Source organism: Pseudophryne corroboree, chromosome 7 (genome assembly GCF_028390025.1).
Source record: "Pseudophryne corroboree isolate aPseCor3 chromosome 7, aPseCor3.hap2, whole genome shotgun sequence".
Taxonomy (NCBI): Eukaryota; Metazoa; Chordata; class Amphibia; order Anura; family Myobatrachidae; genus Pseudophryne; species Pseudophryne corroboree.
In genome coordinates, this window is record NC_086450.1 from 499,398,618 (window position 1) to 499,422,485 (window position 23,868).

The 23,868-nt window shown below is 45.3% G+C and overlaps 1 protein-coding gene across 2 annotated transcripts in view; it reads left to right on the top strand.

The window, feature by feature from the left end:
• The window catches only part of LOC134943934 (zymogen granule membrane protein 16-like), a 57,497-nt gene extending 34,348 nt beyond the window's left edge, over positions 1 to 23,149 (top strand). For both annotated transcript variants that reach the window (XM_063932494.1, XM_063932495.1), the window contains exons 2-4: positions 20,068 to 20,180; positions 22,318 to 22,450; positions 22,660 to 23,149. In XM_063932494.1, the coding sequence (XP_063788564.1) occupies positions 20,123 to 20,180; positions 22,318 to 22,450; positions 22,660 to 22,987 (519 nt within the window). In that variant the 5' untranslated portion in view covers positions 20,068 to 20,122 and the 3' untranslated portion in view covers positions 22,988 to 23,149. The remainder of the gene's footprint in view (positions 1 to 20,067; positions 20,181 to 22,317; positions 22,451 to 22,659) is intronic.
• Positions 23,150 to 23,868: the final 719 nt, after the last annotated feature.

Sequence of the window (23,868 nt, forward strand, 5' to 3'; positions counted from 1 at the left end):
GGTAATGGCACCTACAGCATCTGAGAGCCAGCTTACCTGGGGATACCCCTGGCTTCCCCTATGGCACTTCTAGAGTCAGCAATCCCTCCTAATGCTGACCCATTTGTGCCTCTCTATATACAATACACAAAGTGGAAAGCTGCTCAATCAGATTGTAATGTCACTCAGGTGCTAAAAGGGGAGGGGTAATTCTGTGTAGGAAAAAAACTGTGTTCCCTAATGCACACCGAGTGAATAATATTACTATATAATAATAGTCAGATAATACGGAGATCTTAGTTGCGTATATCTGCAGATATAGGGTTAAGCCCCCAGGCCGATCGACAAGGCTTCTCCGTCACTGGGGGTCCCTAATACTGGGTATGGGTCCGGGGTGCAGGACCCCACAATGTCGGCACAGGTCGGCCACCCCAGGCCAGCACACAGGTGAGAATTAATAGGGGTTAATAAGAAGCACAGAAGTGCTATGTAAGTGGTGTGATTAAAATAATATATACAAAGTGATAGGGAAAATAATAAGTGCTAAGAAAGTCATCTCATCTCTACACTACTCTCTACCACTATGCTCCCTCCTGACACATGTCTCATCTCATCTCATCTCTCCACTACTCTCTACCACCATACTACCTCCTGACCCTTGTCTCATCTCATCTCTCCAGTACTCAATACCACCATGATCTCTCCTGACATGTGTCTCATATCATCTCTCCACTACTCTCTACCACCATACTACCTCCTGACCCTTGTCTCATCTCATCTCTCCACTACTCTCTACCACCATGCTCTCTCCTGACCTTTGTCTCATATCATCTCTCCACTACTCTCTACCACTATGCTCCCTCCTGATCCATGTCTCATCTCATTTCTCCATTACTCTCTACCACACTCTTTCCCCCTGACCTGTGTCTCATCTCATTTCTCCACTACTCTCTACCACATGGGTCTTCAACCTGCGACCCTCCAGCTGCTGTGGAACTACACATCCCAGCATGCCCTGCCTCAGTTTTAGCATACCTTAATAGCAAAACTGTGGCAGGGCATGCTGGGATGTGTAGTTTCACAGCAGCTGGAGGGCCACAGGATGAAGACCCATGCTCTACCACCATGCTCTCGCCTGACCTGTGTCTCATATAATCTCTCCACTACTCTCTACCACCATACTACCTCCTGACTCTTGTCTCATCTCATCTCTCCACTACTCTCTACCACCATGCTCTCGCCTGACCTGTGACTCATATCATCTCTTCACTACTCTCTACCACTATGCTCCCTCCTGATCCATGTCTCATCTCATTTCTCCATTACTCTCTACCACAATCTTTCCCCCTGACCTGTGTCTCATCTCATTTCTCCACTACTCTCTACCACAATCTTTCCCCCTGACCCGTGTCTCATCTCATTTCTCCACTACTCTTTATCACTCTCTCTTTCTTCACATTCTCTGGTGACCCAATACTCTATGTCACCACACCAATTCCTAACCCATCTCTGACACATTAAAACCTCTTCTACAATTACTGTCTCTCCTTTTTTCATCCTATGACTAGATACCCTGATCATTTGTGGTCTGGATTGCGCGGTGCAGGCTTGGGATATGTCCTCCTTATATGAATATAATAATTGAATGTAATAATGTAACTAATTTATATATACACAGAGTGTTGGCCATTGCATGTTGGCTTTATAGCTATAGATAGGGAGAATGTACAGTGTATACATATACAGTAGGTGTGACATTATGTATATAGACACTGAGCTGTTATCTATTTGCCCTTTGTCTCTCCGGGTCACATTAACCCTGTGTATAAGAGTCACCTCCTCATCATACCATGGTGTAATACTGAGGAGATGGTAGGGAAGGGGTTAAGATTTGCCTTGCATTATAGCATGGACAGCATATGGTACATAGGAGGATGCCAAGAGGACCCTATATATAGGCAGTGAGGGAGAGACAAATGCACCCTACTAACGAGTGATATCAGGTGAGTGTCACTGTTATATTGTGTTGTAGCGTGCCTCGCTATAATTAACAATAGATAGATAGATAGATAGATAGATAGATAGATAGATAGATAGATAGATAGATAGATAGATAGATAGATAGATAGATTGATATGTTTGTGTATTTCTGGTGGTATGCTTAGTGAATACTGTGCTTGTAAGCCCCCACTTTCTGTATATTGCTGGTGGTACTCTCAGTGATGGAGTCTCTCTCTTGGAACACAAGAATCATACAAGGAATGAAAGAATACTTATGTAAGAATCTTATTTGCTGATTTTAGTGCTGTTTTTAACGCTATTGTCCCCAATTTCCTTGTACAGGTTGAGTATCCCATATCCAAATATTCCGAAATACGGAATATTCCGAAATACGGACTTTTTTTAGTGAGAGTGAGATAGTGAAACCTTTGTTTTTTGATGGCTCAATATATACAAACTTTGTTTAATACACAAAGTTATTAAAAAATATTGTATTAAATTACCTTCAGGCTGTGTGTATAAGGTGTATATGAAACATAAATGAATTGTGTGAATGTACACACACTTTGTTTAATGCACAAAGTTACAAAAAATATTGGCTAAAATGACCTTCAGGTTGTGTGTATAAGGTGTATATGTAACATAAATGTATTCTGTGCTTAGATTTAGGTCCCATCACCATGTTATCTCATTATGGTATGCAATTATTCCAAAATACGGAAAAATCCCACATCCAAAATACCTCTGGTCCCAAGCATTTTGGATAAGGTATACTCAACCTGTATCTAAATTGTTTCATGTGGGTCTATACAGTTTTACTTGTAATGGGGAGTTATATATATATATATATATATATATATATAAAAAGCAAAAAATGAGATTGACTCACTGATTGACTCATCACGAAATCTCTTAAACCACAAGGCCAACAATCTTGAAACATGGCAGGTAGCTTCTCCTTAGGTCCAAGGTGCTTGCTAAGAACCGGTTTTACAAATGTCACTGTCCAGCAACGGAAATCGCAAAAAATGGATGTGTATATGTACAGTATGTATGTATGTATGTATGTATGTATGTATGTATGTTCCAGCATAACTCCGGAATACCTGCAGCAATTTACACCAAACTTGGTACACATATGACTTACAATCTGGGAACAAACAATGTGGGGGTATTACACCCCAAGGACCACTTGGGGGGAGACAGCAGCACAGAGTATATTAGGAAACATCATAACTCCAAAATGACTGGACCAATTTACACCAAATTTTGTACACCTATGACTTACAATCTGGGAACACACACTGTGGGGAGAAGACACCCCTAGCACTCCTAGAGATGAGGCAGCAGCACAAAGTATTTACGCAGACAGCATAACTCTGGAATGACTGGAGCAATTTACACCAAACTTGGTACACATATGACTTACAATCTGGGAACAAACACTGTGGGGGAAAGACACCTCTAGTGCCCCCAGGAGCGGGACAGCAGCACAGAGTATATCAGGAGACAGCATTACTCCAGAATGCCTGGACCGATTTACACCAAATTTGGTACACATATGACTTACAATCTGGGAACAACCACTGTGGGGGTAACACACCCCTAGCACTCCTAGGGGTGAGGCAGCAGCACGGAGTATATCAGTAAACAGCATAACTCCATAATGCCTGGACCAATTTACACCAAACTTGCTACACATATGATTTACAATCTGGGAACAAACTCTGTGTGCGTAACACAACCCTAGCACCCCTAGGGGTGGGCCAGCAGCATAGACTATATCAAGATATGCATGATATGTCAGTGACGACAGGGCTGCATGTGACAACGGCAGTGACATGATGTGAGGAGGGGAATGGAGGCAGCAGGAAGTCACAGACTGAGAGTTATATAGTGGGAGGAGCAGGGTCCCCAGCAGCACAGAGTATATCAGGAGATGAGTGATGTGTCAGTGAGGACAGGGCTGCATGTGACAGTGGCAGTGACATGATGTGAGGAGGGGAATGGAGGCAGCAGGAAGCCACAGACTGAGAGTTATATAGTGGGAGGAGCAGGGTCCCCAGCAGCACAGAGTATATCAGGAGATGAGTGGTGTGTCAGTGAGGACAGGGCTGCATGTGACAGGGGCAGTGACATGATGTGAGGAGGGTTATGGAGGTTGCAGGAAGCCACACACTGAGTTATATTGTGGGAGGAGCAGTGTCCCCAGCAGCACAGAGTATATCAGGAGATGAGTGATGTGTCAGTGAGGACAGGGCTGCATGTGACAGGGGCAGTGACATGATGTGAGGAGGGTTATGGAGGTTGCAGGAAGCCACACACTGAGTTATATTGTGGGAGGAGCAGTGTCCCCAGCAGCACAGAGTATATCAGGAGATGAGTGATGTGTCAGTGAGGACAGAGCTGCATGTGACAGGGGCAGTGACATGATGTGAGGAGGGGAATGGCGGTAGCACATACCCACACACTGAGAGTTATATAGTGGAAGAAGCAGGGTTCCCCAGCAGCACAGAGTATATCAGGAGTTGCATAATGTGCTGCGCTATATAAGAAACTGTAAATAAATCGATAATTTCACAGGGGCAGTGACATGATGTGAGGAGGGGAATGGAGGCAGCAGGAAGCCACAGACTGAGAGTTGTATAGTGGGAAGAGCAGGGTCCCTTGGGGGACCAAAAAGGGGTCCGGTCACTATATTTTTTGGGATTTTTATCTCTAACACTTTGTTGATGCCCTTGAATTCTGATTTATTTATTTTTTTGTAAAAAAAAGGCGTGACAATGCCTATTTTTTTAGAAGATTACAATGGGCTTGTGTGAGTAGAGACGCCTTTTTACTTTTGGTATTGTGGAAAGCGTTCTGCCCTATGGGATAACAGTAATACTGCTTGCTGTATCATGCGGTGTAATACTGCTTGCTGTATCCTGCTGTGTAATACTGCTTGCTGTATCATGCGGTGTAATACTGCTTGCTGTATCCTGCTGTGTAATACTGCTTGCTGTATCATGCGGTGTAATACTGCTTGCTGTATCCTGCTGTGTAATACTGCTTGCTGTATCATGCGGTGTAATACTGCTTGCTGTATCGTGCGGTGTAATACTGCTTGCTGTATCCTGCTGTGTAATACTGCTTGCTCTATCATGCGGTGTAATACTGCTTGCTGTATCCTGCTGTGTAATACTGCTTGCTGTATTGTGCAGTGTAATACTGCTTGCTGTATCGTGCAGTATAATTCTGCTTGCTGTATCGTGCAGTGTAATACTGCTTGCTGTATCCTGCTGTGTAATACTGCTTGCTGTATCGTGCGGTGTAATACTGCTTGCTGTATCGTGCGGTGTAATACTGCTTGCTGTATCGTGCAGTGTAATACTGCTTGCTGTATCATGCAGTGTAATACCGCTTGCTGTATCGTGCACTGTAATACTGCTTGCTGTATCTTGCGGTGTAATACTGCTTGCTGTATCATGCGGTGTAATACTGCTTGCTGTATCATGCAGTGTAATACTGCTTGCTGTCTCATGCGGTGTAATACTGCTTGCTGTCTCATGCGGTGTAACACTGCTTGCTGTATCGTGCGGTGTAATACTGCTTGCTGTATCGTGCGGTGTAATACTGCTTGCTGTATCGTGCGGTGTAACACTGCTTGTTGTATCGTGCGGTGTAACACTGCTTGCTGTATCGTGCGGTGTAACACTGCTTGCTGTATCGTGCGGTGTAACACTGCTTGCTGTATCGTGCGGTGTAACACTGCTTGCTGTATCGTGCGGAGTAATACTGCTTGCTGTATCGTGCAGTGTAATACTGCTTGCTGTATCGTGCAGTGTAATACTGCTTGCTGTATCGTGCGGTGTAATACTGCTTGCTGTATCGTGCGGTGTAATACTGCTTTCTGTATCGTACGGTGTAATACTGCTTGCTGTATCGTGCAGTGTAATACTGCTTGCTGTATCGTGCGGTGTAATACTGCTTTCTGTATCGTGCAGTGTAATACTACTTGCTGTATCGTGCAGTGTAACACTGCTTGCTGTATCGTGCGGTGTAATACTGCTTGCTGTATCGTGCAGTGTAATACTGCTTGCTGTATCATGCGGTGTAATACTGCTTGCTGTATCGTGCAGTGTAATACTGCTTGCTGTATCGTGCGGTGTAATACTGCTTGCTGTATCGTGCACTGTAATACTGCTTGCTGTATCGTGCGGTGTAATACTGCTTGCTGTATCGTGCACTGTAATACTGCTTGCTGTATCATGCGGTGTAATACTGCTTGCTGTATCGTGCAGTGTAATACTGCTTGCTGTATCGTGCGGTGTAATACTGCTTGCTGTATCGTGCGGTGTAATACTGCTTTCTGTATCGTGCAGTGTAATACTGCTTGCTGTATCATGCGGTGTAATACTGCTTGCTGTATCGTACGGTGTAATACTGCTTGCTGTATCGTGCGGTGTAATACTGCTTGCTGTATCGTGCAGTGTAATACTGCTTTCTGTATCGTGCGGTGTAACACTGCTTGCTGTATCGTGCGGTGTAATACTGCTTGCTGTATCGTGCGGAGTAATACTGCTTGCTGTATCGTGCAGTGTAATACTGCTTCTGTATCGTGCGGAGTAATACTGCTTGCTGTCTCATGCGGTGTAATACTGCTTGCTGTATCGTGCGGTGTAATACTGCTTTCTGTATCGTGCGGTGTAACACTGCTTGCTGTATCGTGCGGTGTAACACTGCTTGCTGTATCGTGCGGTGTAATACTGCTTGCTGTATCGTGCGGTGTAATACTGCTTGCTGTATCGTGCGGTGTAACACTGCTTGCTGTATCGTGCGGTGTAATACTGCTTGCTGTATCGTGCAGTGTAATACTGCTTGCTGTATCGTGCAGTGTAATACTGCTTGCTGTATCGTGCAGTGTAATACTGCTTGCTGTATCGTGCGGTGTAACACTGCTTGCTGTATCGTGCGGAGTAATACTGCTTGCTGTATCGTGCAGTGTAATACTGCTTGCTGTATCGTGCAGTGTAATACTGCTTGCTGTATCGTGCGGTGTAATACTGCTTGCTGTATCGTGCGGTGTAATACTGCTTTCTGTATCGTGCAGTGTAATACTGCTTGCTGTATCGTGCACTGTAATACTGCTTGCTGTATCATGCGGTGTAATACTGCTTGCTGTATCGTGCGGTGTAATACTGCTTGCTGTATCGTGCAGTGTAATACTGCTTTCTGTATCGTGCAGTGTAATACTACTTGCTGTATCGTGCAGTGTAACACTGCTTGCTGTATCGTGCGGTGTAATACTGCTTGCTGTATCGTGCAGTGTAATACTGCTTGCTGTATCATGCGGTGTAATACTGCTTGCTGTATCGTGCAGTGTAATACTGCTTGCTGTATCGTGCGGTGTAATACTGCTTGCTGTATCGTGCAGTGTAATACTGCTTGCTGTATCGTGCGGTGTAATACTGCTTGCTGTATCGTGCGGTGTAATACTGCTTGCTGTATCATGCGGTGTAATACTGCTTTCTGTATCGTGCAGTGTAATACTGCTTGCTGTATCATGCGGTGTAATACTGCTTGCTGTATCGTACGGTGTAATACTGCTTGCTGTATCGTGCGGTGTAATACTGCTTGCTGTATCGTGCGGTGTAATACTGCTTGCTGTATCGTGCAGTGTAATACTGCTTTCTGTATCGTGCGGTGTAACACTGCTTGCTGTATCGTGCGGTGTAATACTGCTTGCTGTATCGTGCGGAGTAATACTACTTGCTGTATCGTGCAGTGTAATACTGCTTCTGTATCGTGCGGAGTAATACTGCTTGCTGTCTCATGCGGTGTAATACTGCTTGCTGTATCGTGCGGTGTAATACTGCTTTCTGTATCGTGCGGTGTAACACTGCTTGCTGTATCGTGCGGTGTAACACTGCTTGCTGTATCGTGCGGTGTAACACTGCTTGCTGTATCGTGCGGTGTAATACTGCTTTCTGTATCGTGCAGTGTAATACTGCTTGCTGTATCGTGCGGTGTAATACTGCTTGCTGTATCGTGCTGTGTAATACTGCTTGCTGTATCGTGCGGTGTAATACTGCTTTCTGTATCGTGCGGTGTAACACTGCTTGCTGTATCGTGCGGTGTAATACTGCTTGCTGTATCGTGCGGAGTAATACTGCTTGCTGTATCGTGCGGTGTAATACTGCTTGCTGTCTCATGCGGTGTAATACTGCTTGCTGTATCGTGCGGTGTAATACTGCTTGCTGTATCGTGCGGTGTAATACTGCTTGCTGTATCGTGCAGTGTAATACTGCTTGCTGTATCGTGCAGTGTAATACTGCTTGCTGTATCGTGCGGTGTAATACTGCTTGCTGTATCGTGCAGTGTAATACTGCTTGCTGTATCGTGCAGTGTAATACTGCTTGCTGTATCGTGCGGTGTAATACTGCTTGCTGTATCGTGCAGTGTAATACTGCTTGCTGTATCGTGCAGTGTAATACTGCTTGCTGTATCGTGCGGTGTAATACTGCTTGCTGTATCATGCGGTGTAATACTGCTTTCTGTATCGTGCGGTGTAACACTGCTTGCTGTATCGTGCGGTGTAATACTGCTTGCTGTATCGTGCGGTGTAACACTGCTTGCTGTATCGTGCGGTGTAACACTGCTTGCTGTATCGTGCAGTGTAATACTGCTTGCTGTATCGTGCAGTGTAATACTGCTTGCTGTATCGTGCGGTGTAATACTGCTTGCTGTATCGTGCAGTGTAATACTGCTTGCTGTATCGTGCGGAGTAATACTGCTTGCTGTATCGTGCAGTGTAATACTGCTTGCTGTATCGTGCAGTGTAATACTGCTTGCTGTATCGTGCGGTGTAATACTGCTTGCTGTATCGTGCAGTGTAATACTGCTTGCTGTATCGTGCAGTGTAATACTGCTTGCTGTATCGTGCAGTGTAATACTGCTTGCTGTATCGTGCGGTGTAATACTGCTTGCTGTATCGTGCAGTGTAATACTGCTTGCTGTATCGTGCAGTGTAATACTGCTTGCTGTATCATGCGGTGTAATACTGCTTGCTGTATCGTGCGGTGTAATACTGCTTGCTGTATCATGCGGTGTAATACTGCTTGCTGTATCGTGCGGTGTAATACTGCTTGCTCTATCATGCGGTGTAATACTGCTTCTGTATCGTGCGGTGTAATACTGCTTGCTGTATCGTGCGGTGTAACACTGCTTGCTGTATCGTGCGGTGTAATACTGCTTGCTGTATCGTGCGGTGTAACACTGCTTGCTGTATCGTGCGGTGTAACACTGCTTGCTGTATCGTGCGGAGTAATACTGCTTGCTGTATCGTGCAGTGTAATACTGCTTGCTGTATCGTGCAGTGTAATACTGCTTGCTGTATCGTGCAGTGTAATACTGCTTTCTGTATCGTGCGGTGTAATACTGCTTGCTGTATCGTGCAGTGTAATACTGCTTGCTGTATCGTGCAGTGTAATACTGCTTGCTGTATCGTGCAGTGTAATACTGCTTGCTGTATCGTGCGGTGTAATACTGCTTGCTGTATCGTGCGGTGTAATACTGCTTGCTGTATCGTGCGGTGTAATACTGCTTGCTGTATCGTGCAGTTTAATACTGCTTGCTGTATCGTGCGGTGTAATACTGCTTGCTGTATCGTGCAGTGTAATACTGCTTGCTGTATCGTGCGGTGTAATACTGCTTGCTGTATCGTGCGGTGTAACACTGCTTGCTGTATCGTGCACTGTAATACTGCTTGCTGTATCGTGCACTGTAATACTGCTTGCTGTATCGTGCGGTGTAATACTGCTTGCTGTATCGTGCGGTGTAACACTGCTTGCTGTATCGTGCACTGTAATACTGCTTGCTGTATCGTGCACTGTAATACTGCTTGCTGTATCGTGCGGTGTAACACTGCTTGCTGTATCGTGCACTGTAATACTGCTTGCTGTATCGTGCGGTGTAATACTGCTTCTGTATCGTGCGGAGTAATACTGCTTGCTGTCTCATGCGGTGTAATACTGCTTGCTGTATCGTGCGGTGTAATACTGCTTGCTGTATCGTGCGGTGTAATACTGCTTGCTGTATCGTGCAGTGTAATACTGCTTGCTGTATCGTGCGGTGTAATACTGCTTTCTGTATCGTGCGGTGTAACACTGCTTGCTGTATCGTGCGGTGTAACACTGCTTGCTGTATCGTGCGGTGTAACACTGCTTGCTGTATCGTGCGGTGTAACACTGCTTGCTGTATCGTGCGGTGTAATACTGCTTTCTGTATCGTGCAGTGTAATACTGCTTGCTGTATCGTGCGGTGTAATACTGCTTGCTGTATCGTGCTGTGTAATACTGCTTGCTGTATCGTGCGGTGTAATACTGCTTTCTGTATCGTGCGGTGTAACACTGCTTGCTGTATCGTGCGGTGTAATACTGCTTGCTGTATCGTGCGGAGTAATACTGCTTGCTGTATCGTGCAGTGTAATACTGCTTGCTGTATCGTGCAGTGTAATACTGCTTGCTGTATCGTGCGGTGTAATACTGCTTGCTGTATCGTGCAGTGTAATACTGCTTGCTGTATCGTGCAGTGTAATACTGCTTGCTGTATCGTGCGGTGTAATACTGCTTGCTGTATCGTGCAGTGTAATACTGCTTGCTGTATCGTGCAGTGTAATACTGCTTTCTGTATCGTGCGGTGTAACACTGCTTGCTGTATCGTGCGGTGTAATACTGCTTGCTGTATCGTGCGGTGTAACACTGCTTGCTGTATCGTGCGGTGTAACACTGCTTGCTGTATCGTGCGGAGTAATACTGCTTGCTGTATCGTGCAGTGTAATACTGCTTGCTGTCTCATGCGGTGTAATACTGCTTGCTGTATCGTGCAGTGTAATACTGCTTTCTGTATCGTGCGGTGTAATACTGCTTGCTGTATCGTGCGGAGTAATACTGCTTGCTGTCTCATGCGGTGTAATACTGCTTGCTGTATCGTGCGGTGTAATACTGCTTGCTGTATCGTGCGGTGTAATACTGCTTGCTGTATCGTGCGGAGTAATACTGCTTGCTGTCTCATGCGGTGTAATACTGCTTGCTGTCTCATGCGGTGTAATACTGCTTGCTGTATCGTGCGGTGTAATACTGCTTGCTGTCTCATGCGGTGTAATACTGCTTGCTGTATCGTGCAGTGTAATACTGCTTGCTGTCTCATGCGGTGTAATACTGCTTGCTGTATCGTGCGGTGTAATACTGCTTGCTGTATCGTGCGGTGTAATACTGCTTGCTGTATCGTGCGGTGTAATACTGCTTGCTGTATCGTGCGGTGTAATACTGCTTGCTGTATCGTGCGGTGTAATACTGCTTGCTGTATCGTGCAGTGTAATACTGCTTGCTGTATCGTGCGGTGTAATACTGCTTTCTGTATCGTGCGGTGTAACACTGCTTGCTGTATCATGCGGTGTAACACTGCTTGCTGTATCGTGCGGAGTAATACTGCTTGCTGTATCGTGCGGTGTAACACTGCTTGCTGTATCGTGCGGTGTAATACTGCTTGCTGTATCGTGCACTGTAATACTGCTTGCTGTATCATGCGGTGTAACACTGCTTGCTGTATCGTGCGGAGTAATACTGCTTGCTGTATCGTGCGGTGTAACACTGCTTGCTGTATCGTGCGGAGTAATACTGCTTGCTGTATCGTGCGGTGTAATACTGCTTGCTGTCTCATGCGGTGTAATACTGCTTTCTGTATCGTGCGGTGTAATACTGCTTGCTGTATCGTGCAGTGTAATACTGCTTGCTGTATCGTGCAGTGTAATACTGCTTGCTGTATCGTGCAGTGTAATACTGCTTGCTGTATCGTGCGGTGTAATACTGCTTGCTGTATCGTGCGGTGTAATACTGCTTGCTGTATCGTGCGGTGTAATACTGCTTGCTGTATCGTGCAGTGTAATACTGCTTGCTGTATCGTGCGGTGTAATACTGCTTGCTGTATCGTGCAGTGTAATACTGCTTGCTGTATCGTGCGGTGTAATACTGCTTGCTGTATCGTGCGGTGTAACACTGCTTGCTGTATCGTGCAGTGTAATACTGCTTCTGTATCATGCGGTGTAATACTGCTTGCTGTATCATGCGGTGTAATACTGCTTGCTGTATCGTGCGGTGTAATACTGCTTCTGTATCATGCGGTGTAATACTGCTTGCTGTATCGTGCACTGTAATACTGCTTGCTGTATCGTGCAGTGTAATACTGCTTCTGTATCATGCGGTGTAATACTGCTTGCTGTATCGTGCACTGTAATACTGCTTGCTGTATCGTGCGGTGTAATACTGCTTGCTGTATCGTGCAGTGTAATACTGCTTGCTGTATCGTGCACTGTAATACTGCTTGCTGTATCGTGCAGTGTAATACTGCTTCTGTATCATGCGGTGTAATACTGCTTGCTGTATCGTGCACTGTAATACTGCTTGCTGTATCGTGCAGTGTAATACTGCTTGCTGTATCATGCGGTGTAATACTGCTTGCTGTATCGTGCGGTGTAATACTGCTTCTGTATCATGCGGTGTAATACTGCTTGCTGTATCGTGCGGTGTAATACTGCTTGCTGTATCATGCGGTGTAATACTGCTTGCTGTATCGTGCGGTGTAATACTGCTTGCTGTATCATGCGGTGTAATACTGCTTGCTGTATCGTGTGGGGTAATACTGCTTGCTGTATCGTGCACTGTAATACTGCTTCTGTATCATGCGGTGTAATACTGCTTGCTGTATCATGCGGTGTAATACTGCTTGCTGTATCATGCGGTGTAATACTGCTTGCTGTATCGTGTGGTGTAATACTGCTTGCTGTATCGTGCGGTGTAATACTGCTTCTGTATCATGCAGTGTAATACTGCTTGCTGTATCGTGCAGTGTAATACTGCTTGCTGTATCATGCGGTGTAATACTGCTTGCTGTATCGTGCACTGTAATACTGCTTGCTGTATCGTGCGGTGTAATACTGCTTGCTGTATCATGCGGTGTAATACTGCTTGCTGTATCGTGCGGTGTAATACTGCTTGCTGTATCATGCGGTGTAATACTGCTTGCTGTATCGTGCGGTGTAATACTGCTTGCTGTATCGTGCAGTGTAATACTGCTTGCTGTATCGTGCGGAGTAATACTGCTTTCTGTATCGTGCAGTGTAATACTGCTTGCTGTATCGTGCGGTGTAATACTGCTTGCTGTATCGTGCAGTGTAATACTGCTTGCTGTATCGTGCGGTGTAATACTGCTTGCTGTATCGTGCAGTGTAATACTGCTTGCTGTATCGTGCAGTGTAATACTGCTTGCTGTATCGTGCAGTGTAATACTGCTTGCTGTATCGTGCAGTGTAATACTGCTTGCTGTATCGTGCGGTGTAATACTGCTTGCTGTATCGTGCAGTGTAATACTGCTTGCTGTATCGTGCAGTGTAATACTGCTTGCTGTATCGTGCAGTGTAATACTGCTTGCTGTATCGTGCGGTGTAATACTGCTTGCTGTATCGTGCGGTGTAATACTGCTTGCTGTATCGTGCGGTGTAATACTGCTTGCTGTATCGTGCGGTGTAATACTGCTTGCTGTATCGTGCAGTGTAATACTGCTTGCTGTATCGTGCGGTGTAATACTGCTTGCTGTATCGTGCAGTGTAATACTGCTTGCTGTATCGTGCGGTGTAATACTGCTTGCTGTATCGTGCGGTGTAACACTGCTTGCTGTATCGTGCAGTGTAATACTGCTTCTGTATCATGCGGTGTAATACTGCTTGCTGTATCGTGCGGTGTAACACTGCTTGCTGTATCGTGCAGTGTAATACTGCTTCTGTATCGTGCGGTGTAATACTGCTTGCTGTATCGTGCGGTGTAATACTGCTTGCTGTATCGTGCGGTGTAATACTGCTTCTGTATCATGCGGTGTAATACTGCTTGCTGTATCGTGCACTGTAATACTGCTTGCTGTATCGTGCGGTGTAATACTGCTTGCTGTATCGTGCAGTGTAATACTGCTTGCTGTATCGTGCACTGTAATACTGCTTGCTGTATCGTGCAGTGTAATACTGCTTCTGTATCATGCGGTGTAATACTGCTTGCTGTATCGTGCACTGTAATACTGCTTGCTGTATCGTGCAGTGTAATACTGCTTGCTGTATCATGCGGTGTAATACTGCTTGCTGTATCGTGCGGTGTAATACTGCTTCTGTATCATGCGGTGTAATACTGCTTGCTGTATCGTGCGGTGTAATACTGCTTGCTGTATCATGCGGTGTAATACTGCTTGCTGTATCGTGCGGTGTAATACTGCTTGCTGTATCATGCGGTGTAATACTGCTTGCTGTATCGTGTGGGGTAATACTGCTTGCTGTATCGTGCACTGTAATACTGCTTCTGTATCATGCGGTGTAATACTGCTTGCTGTATCATGCGGTGTAATACTGCTTGCTGTATCATGCGGTGTAATACTGCTTGCTGTATCGTGCGGTGTAATACTGCTTCTGTATCATGCAGTGTAATACTGCTTGCTGTATCGTGCAGTGTAATACTGCTTGCTGTATCATGCGGTGTAATACTGCTTGCTGTATCGTGCACTGTAATACTGCTTGCTGTATCGTGCGGTGTAATACTGCTTGCTGTATCATGCGGTGTAATACTGCTTGCTGTATCGTGCGGTGTAATACTGCTTGCTGTATCATGCGGTGTAATACTGCTTGCTGTATCGTGCGGTGTAATACTGCTTGCTGTATCGTGCAGTGTAATACTGCTTGCTGTATCGTGCGGAGTAATACTGCTTTCTGTATCGTGCAGTGTAATACTGCTTGCTGTATCGTGCGGTGTAATACTGCTTGCTGTATCGTGCAGTGTAATACTGCTTGCTGTATCGTGTGGTGTAATACTGCTTGCTGTATCGTGCAGTGTAATACTGCTTGCTGTATCGTGCAGTGTAATACTGCTTGCTGTATCGTGCAGTGTAATACTGCTTGCTGTATCGTGCAGTGTAATACTGCTTGCTGTATCGTGCGGTGTAATACTGCTTGCTGTATCGTGCAGTGTAATACTGCTTGCTGTATCGTGCAGTGTAATACTGCTTGCTGTATCGTGCAGTGTAATACTGCTTGCTGTATCGTGCAGTGTAATACTGCTTGCTGTATCGTGCGGTGTAATACTGCTTTCTGTATCGTGCGGTGTAACACTGCTTGCTGTATCGTGCGGTGTAACACTGCTTGCTGTATCGTGCGGAGTAATACTGCTTGCTGTATCGTGCAGTGTAATACTGCTTGCTGTATCGTGCGGTGTAATACTGCTTGCTGTATCGTGCGGTGTAATACTGCTTGCTGTATCGTGCGGTGTAACACTGCTTGCTGTATCGTGCGGTGTAACACTGCTTGCTGTATCGTGCGGAGTAATACTGCTTGCTGTATCGTGCAGTGTAATACTGCTTGCTGTATCGTGCAGTGTAATACTGCTTGCTGTATCGTGCAGTGTAATACTGCTTTCTGTATCGTGCGGTGTAATACTGCTTGCTGTATCGTGCAGTGTAATACTGCTTGCTGTATCGTGCAGTGTAATACTGCTTGCTGTATCGTGCAGTGTAATACTGCTTGCTGTATCGTGCGGTGTAATACTGCTTGCTGTATCGTGCGGTGTAATACTGCTTGCTGTATCGTGCGGTGTAATACTGCTTGCTGTATCGTGCAGTGTAATACTGCTTGCTGTATCGTGCGGTGTAATACTGCTTGCTGTATCGTGCAGTGTAATACTGCTTGCTGTATCGTGCGGTGTAATACTGCTTGCTGTATCGTGCGGTGTAACACTGCTTGCTGTATCGTGCAGTGTAATACTGCTTGCTGTATCGTGCACTGTAATACTGCTTGCTGTATCGTGCGGTGTAATACTGCTTCTGTATCATGCGGTGTAATACTGCTTGCTGTATCGTGCACTGTAATACTGCTTGCTGTATCGTGCACTGTAATACTGCTTGCTGTATCGTGCAGTGTAATACTGCTTGCTGTATCGTGCACTGTAATACTGCTTGCTGTATCGTGCAGTGTAATACTGCTTCTGTATCATGCGGTGTAATACTGCTTGCTGTATCGTGCAGTGTAATACTGCTTGCTGTATCGTGCGGTGTAATACTGCTTGCTGTATCATGCGGTGTAATACTGCTTGCTGTATCGTGCGGTGTAATACTGCTTGCTGTATCGTGCGGTGTAATACTGCTTGTTGTATCGTGCGGTGTAATACTGCTTGCTGTATCGTGCGGTGTAATACTGCTTGCTGTACCGTGCGGTGTAATACTGCTTGCTGTATCGTGCGGTGTAATACTGCTTGCTGTATCGTGCGGTGTAATACTGCTTGCTGTATCATGCGGTGTAATACTGCTTCTGTATCATGCGGTGTAATACTGCTTGCTGTATCGTGCGGTGTAATACTGCTTGCTGTATCATGCGGTGTAATACTGCTTGCTGTATCGTGCGGTGTAATACTGCTTCTGTATCATGCACTGTAATACTGCTTGCTGTATCGTGTGGTGTAATACTGCTTGCTGTATCATGCGGTGTAATACTGCTTCTGTATCATGCGGTGTAATACTGCTTGCTGTATCGTGCGGTGTAATACTGCTTGCTGTATCGTGCGGTGTAATACTGCTTGCTGTATCATGCGGTGTAATACTGCTTCTGTATCATGCGGTGTAATACTGCTTGCTGTATCATGCGGTGTAATACTGCTTGCTGTATCATGCGGTGTAATACTGCTTGCTGTATCGTGCAGTGTAATACTGCTTGCTGTATCATGCGGTGTAATACTGCTTCTGTATCATGCGGTGTAATACTGCTTGCTGTATCATGCGGTGTAATACTGCTTCTGTATCATGCGGTGTAATACTGCTTGCTGTATCGTGCAGTGTAATACTGCTTGCTGTATCGTGCAGTGTAATACTGCTTGCTGTATCGTGCGGTGTAATACTGCTTGCTGTATCGTGCGGTGTAATACTGCTTGCTGTATCGTGCGGTGTAATACTGCTTGCTGTATCGTGCGGTGTAATACTGCTTGCTGTATCATGCGGTGTAATACTGCTTGCTGTATCGTGCGGTGTAATACTGCTTGCTGTATCATGCGGTGTAATACTGCTTCTGTATCATGCGGTGTAATACTGCTTGCTGTATCATGCGGTGTAATACTGCTTGCTGTATCGTGCGGTGTAATACTGCTTCTGTATCATGCGGTGTAATACTGCTTGCTGTATCATGCGGTGTAATACTGCTTCTGTATCATGCGGTGTAATACTGCTTGCTGTATCATGCGGTGTAATACTACTTGCTGTATCGTGCGGTGTAATACTGCTTGCTGTATCGTGCAGTGTAATACTGCTTGCTGTATCATGCGGTGTAATACTGCTTCTGTATCATGCGGTGTAATACTGCTTGCTGTATCCTGCGGTGTAATACTGCTTGCTGTATCATGCGGTGTAATACTGCTTCTGTATCATGCGGTGTAATACTGCTTGCTGTATCATGCGGTGTAATACTGCTTGCTGTATCGTGCGGTGTAATACTGCTTGCTGTATCGTGCAGTGTAATACTGCTTGCTGTATCATGCGGTGTAATACTGCTTCTGTATCATGCGGTGTAATACTGCTTGCTGTATCATGCGGTGTAATACTGCTTCTGTATCGTGCAGTGTAATACTGCTTGCTGTATCGTGCGGTGTAATACTGCTTGCTGTATCGTGCGGTGTAATACTGCTTCTGTATCATGCGGTGTAATACTGCTTGCTGTATCATGCGGTGTAATACTGCTTGCTGTATCATGCGGTGTAATACTACTTGCTGTATCATGCGGTGTAATACTGCTTGCTGTATCGTGCACTGTAATACTGCTTCTGTATCATGCGGTGTAATACTGCTTGCTGTATCGTGCGGTGTAATACTGCTTGCTGTATCCTGCTGTGTAATACTGCTTGCTGTATCGTGCGGTGTAATACTGCTTGCTGTATCGTGCGGTGTAATACTGCTTGCTGTATCGTGCACTGTAATACTGCTTGCTGTATCGTGCACTGTAATACTGCTTGCTGTATCATGCGGTGTAATACTGCTTGCTGTATCGTGCGGTGTAATACTGCTTGCTGTATCCTGCTGTGTAATACTGCTTGCTGTATCGTGCGGTGTAATACTGCTTGCTGTATCGTGCGGTGTAATACTGCTTGCTGTATCGTGCACTGTAATACTGCTTGCTGTATCGTGCACTGTAATACTGCTTGCTGTATCATGCGGTGTAATACTGCTTGCTGTATCGTGCAGTGTAATACTGCTTGCTGTATCGTGCTGTGTAATACTGCTTGCTGTATCGTGCGGTGTAATACTGCTTGCTGTATCGTGCGGTGTAATACTGCTTGCTGTATCGTGCGGTGTAATACTGCTTGCTGTATCCTGCTGTGTAATACTGCTTGCTGTATCGTGCGGTGTAATACTGCTTGCTGTATCGTGCGGTGTAATACTGCTTGCTGTATCGTGCACTGTAATACTGCTTGCTGTATCGTGCACTGTAATACTGCTTGCTGTATCATGCGGTGTAATACTGCTTGCTGTATCGTGCAGTGTAATACTGCTTGCTGTATCGTGCGGTGTAATACTGCTTGCTGTATCGTGCACTGTAATACTGCTTGCTGTATCGTGCACTGTAATACTGCTTGCTGTATCATGCGGTGTAATACTGCTTGCTGTATCGTGCAGTGTAATACTGCTTGCTGTATCGTGCACTGTAATACTGCTTGCTGTATCATGCGGTGTAATACTGCGTGCTGTATCGTGCAGTGTAATACTGCTTCTGTATCATGCGGTGTAATACTGCTTGCTGTATCATGCGGTGTAATACTGCTTGCTGTATCATGCGGTGTAATACTGCTTGCTGTATCATGCGGTGTAATACTGCTTGCTGTATCGTGCGGTGTAATACTGCTTGCTGTATCGTGCAGTGTAATACTGCTTGCTGTATCGTGCAGTGTAATACTGCTTGCTGTATCGTGCAGTGTAATACTGCTTGCTGTATCGTGCAGTGTAATACTGCTTGCTGTATCGTGCAGTGTAATACTGCTTGCTGTATCATGCGGTGTAATACTGCTTGCTGTATCGTGCGGTGTAATACTGCTTGCTGTATCGTGCAGTGTAATACTGCTTGCTGTATCGTGCGGTGTAATACTGCTTGCTGTATCGTGCGGTGTAATACTGCTTGCTGTATCGTGCGGTGTAATACCGCTTGCTGTATCGTGCGGTGTAATACTGCTTGCTGTATCATACGGTGTAATACTGCTTGCTGTATCATACGGTGTAATACTGCTTGCTGTATCGTGCGGTGTAATACTGCTTGCTGTATCGTGCGGTGTAATACTGCTTGCTGTATCGTGCGGTGTAATACTGCTTGCTGTATCGTGCGGTGTAATACTACTTGCTGTATCGTGCGGTGTAATACCGCTTGCTGTATCGTGCGGTGTAATACTGCTTGCTGTATCGTGCGGTGTAATACCGCTTGCTGTATCGTGCGGTGTAATACTGCTTGCTGTATCATACGGTGTAATACTGCTTGCTGTATCATACGGTGTAATACCGCTTGCTGTATCGTGCGGTGTAATACTGCTTGCTGTATCATACGGTGTAATACTGCTTGCTGTATCGTGCGGTGTAATACTGCTTGCTGTATCATACGGTCTGTTTTACCTGATTATTTTGTTGGTGCTTGTTAATGACAGTAAAGGCATGCTATTCTATTCTAACACCCCAGTATCAGTATATGACTGGTAGTACTTTCAATAACCACTTGTAAGTCCCTATTAACAGTATATGAGTAATAGTACTGTCAGTGATGGAGTGTAATACTTCATTATCAGTATTTAGCTGGTGGTACTCTCAGTGACTAGTTGTAACATCCCATTATCAGTATATGAGGAGTATACTCAGTGATGGCATATAGCACTTCAGTATCAGTATATGACTGGTGGCACTCTCAGCGACTAATGGTAACGCCCCCTCATCAGTATATGAATTTTGATACTCTAGGTAACATGGCTTACATATATGTAATAATGTACCTCACTTTCCCAGGTAATACCTCTCGGATCACTGAGCTTCCTCTAATACCAGACACAGCTCCCCCTGCATGATGCTGGCTTTTATGTGTCTGTGTCTCCTGCTGGGATCTACAGCGGCATCTAGTGGTGAGTGACGATTATCACAGTACAGTACATAACAGTGTACATATTAATGGGTACTGGGGAGACTAACATAACATATAAATACAAGGGCAGTATCTGGATTATACATCAGAACGAATGTCTGGGCTGGAATGCATATGATATCCCTGTGGATGGGACACCGGCGGTCATATGACTGACACCGGCATCTCGATGTAGAGAATCCCAAGAGGGGTGGGGTAAGTATGTCTTCCCTCTCACCTTACCCCCTAACCCTCCTTTCCTGCAGCCCAATGCTAATCCCCCGCCCCCCCGCAGCCTAACCGCAATCCTCCCCCCACAGCCTAAACCTAACTCTCACCCCATGTGGCTTTCCATGGAGAACTCCCGACAGATCCCTCTGGGCTATGTCAGTGACCAGTGTTTACCACAAAACTCACCCATTTTTAGAACTCAATGTAATAGGATGTTGGAGCATGCAAACCCTAACCCAACTCGCAATGCCCAAACTCACATAGAACTTGGTCAATTTAATAGGATGCGAGTTATAAACTGGCACATAAAACTTTCCCAAAAATTTGCCTATAAATAAACCAACTATTTACAGTATAAGCGAGTTTGACAGAAGCCTGCAGAGATCAGTGAGATCCGTGCATACTTCTGTTTGTTAAAGATAAGAAAAAGTTTAAAAAAAGACCTGGGATCGCCCCCAAAAACCATAACCAGCTCTGGACTCTTTCAGCCAGTCCTGTTTCTTCAAATCCAGGCTGAAAAAATGCTTGGGGTTCCCCTTAATTTTAAGAACCAGCACCGGGCTCTTGGACCGGTCCAGGTTCTAAAAATACAGGGTGAAAAAAAAGTAGGTGTCCACCATATTTTTTGAACCAGCACAGGGCTCCACTAGCAGAGGGGTGATGCCACAGCCAGGGGACACACTTGACAGGGTCCCGTGGCCAAAACATTACCCCCACCTAACTAGTCATCCAGGGTGGGGTTTCCAGGGAAAGTGGAGATCCCCCCAATAAAGACCCCTCCTTCCATGGTTGAAGCCAGGGGCTAGCCTCGGCACTCGTGGGCTATGGGTGCTGAGTTGATAGAATTCAAGTTTGAGATTTGTAAAATAATATTGATTTTTTTACAGGAGGACTACACGTTCCAGCAAGCCTTCCCGCATGATGGTACTTGGAGAACCAGAAGTACCAGCATGCAGGTCATTGAAGGGCCTGCTGATTGTTATAGTTCCCCTGTAAAATAACTATAAAAAAAGACAGGGGACACACGCCATGAAAGCAAAAGTTTAGTACACTCACACATACTCACCTATTCCTTGTGTAGATCACGTCCTCTTCTCCAATAGAATCCACAGTAGCTGTAAAAAAAAAAAAATCCATACTCACCTATTCCTAGATCCGATCCTCTTCATTTCTAGTAGGCAAATTGCAAGATCCGAACCAAGACGGACTGAGGAAGTGTATGTGTTCATACATACGCTTCCTCTACACGAATGACGGAACCCGCATGAGTCCTGTCATTATAAGACTCACCAGCCAATCAGCAGGCTTCTCAGTAGGAGCGTCTGCTGATTGGCTGTGGGCAGCCACACTGTCAATCAAAGACCATAGACTTCAATGGCGGGAACCACTACATTATATCCAATGATGGGAATAGCAAGGTTACAAGAGACCAACCTTGTGGGTCCCATCATTAGATACAATGTAGTGGTTCCCATCATTGACTTTAATGGAGGATTCCCACCATTGAAGTCTATGGGGGAACCTTTGATTTGTATTTGAATTTGTATTTTTTTTATATGTTTTTTTGAGGTGGGGGTGAGTTTGTCCCACACAATAAACTCAGACCCTATTACATTTGGCCCTTAGTGTGCATTGAGGACCGAGGTTGGGAAACACTGCTGTAGAGGGCAAGTCTTGGGGAGAAACATAAATGCAGGAATTGCTGTTTCCTCCTTGCTTGCCTCCCGGCCACAGGTAGGGAGATGTAGGCTATAGTGCTAACAATATGCTGGTCAGAAGGTATCAGAGCCTGCTGGGTCATTGGGTCACCATACATTGTTCCAATGTACACTGAAAGTATCTCTCATAGCATCTCTGCAATGGATATAATATATATATACTGTATCAATTTTCTCTCCTCCTTCTAGTGCAATCCCGTCTCTCATCCTTCGTAGGGGAGTATGGCGCAGGTGGAGGAACTGCCTTCTCTTACTCATCAGACCAGCTGAATGGACAAATAACGGGCCTGCGAGTGAGGGAAAACCATAATCACGTCATAGGGTGAGATTCTGCAGAGTATTGCTCCTTTCGGAAACTGTTTCCCTATAAATTGCACATTGTTTATCACTTTCCTGCCTGTGTCTGTTTCTATAGTAGTCTGCAAGTGTCACACACAAATCTGCCCTCTGCCGACTTTCCTATCTCTCCCGTACCGCTTTCCTGCAGAGCATCTCTCCCACTAATGCCTTTACATCCATGTCTTCCTCCAGCATCCAGCTGCAGTACGGTGGCATCTGGGGTAGCTATTACGGGAACCCCTCAGGTACTCTCCTTGAGGTCATACTGCATCGGGGAGAAACCATCACGCAGGCATCGGGGAAAGTGGCCTCTTACGTTAACGAGCTGGTCTTTGTGACAAGTAAGGGAAGAGTCCTTAAATTTGGCCAACCCTCGGGCAATAGCTTCAACGACTTCCCTCTGTATGAAGGCTCTGTACTCCGGTACGTGAGTGGCCGGTACTCCTCTGTCATACACAGCATTGGTTTCCATTGGGGCACCCAGCCAAGCTGTGTGTACTGCAAAGATGGAGCCAAGTAATGGGACACGAAGAACTCAAGTGGATTCCCACACTGCCGAAGGTCCTCCATCACTGTCCTCCTATCCTGTAGGTGTTATGTCCCATGAATGCCCAATCTCCCCCCAACCACCCCTTGTATATCCTGACCTGTCTACATCTATTTTATAGTAAATTGATTTGTTGCACCCTATTGTCTCTGTAGTGCTACATTATTTAATATGTAAAACAAACGTATTTAATGAAGAGAGATATAAACACTTGCAAACTATTCAATACCCAATGACAGTTGAGCTACGCAGCGCTGCACTGACTGTACTCAACCACAGGGTGGCAGCATTCCATACAGTCATTTTGTTGTGTGTGTGCCGTGTGGTCACTATTGTGTGTATGTAAGGTGCCACAAAACTTGTAGCAAGAAATCATAAAATACAGTAATAAATCATGCAGAAAAAAGAGCACATTCATATGAAGTTGTAAAGGAAATGGTAGAGAGGGGGCCCTCCCTGGGCGTGAGAGCTAGCAATCTAGAGGGAGATGGTAATGCTGCGACAACAGTAGTGGGAGAAGATAGGCTATGGCGGGTTTGGAAATGACACTTAACTGCTGACTTTTTCTTGTAAACAATAAAATAACTCTAATGAAACGTCAGTAATTCTTCTGCAATTAACTGATGACATTAATTTAATGAAATAGGTATAGAAGTTATGGGCTCACCAAGCCATCGTTTGGCAGTGCCAATATGAGAACACGCACCACCCAGCACATTACACTTCTGCCATGGACTATAAGGGGATTAAACACTGGGGTCCACAAATCTCATTTTGCAAAACATCTGGGACCGGAAGGGCTTTATTACAGGCTTAAAAAGGTAATAAAGTGGGCGCTAATAGATTTTATTACT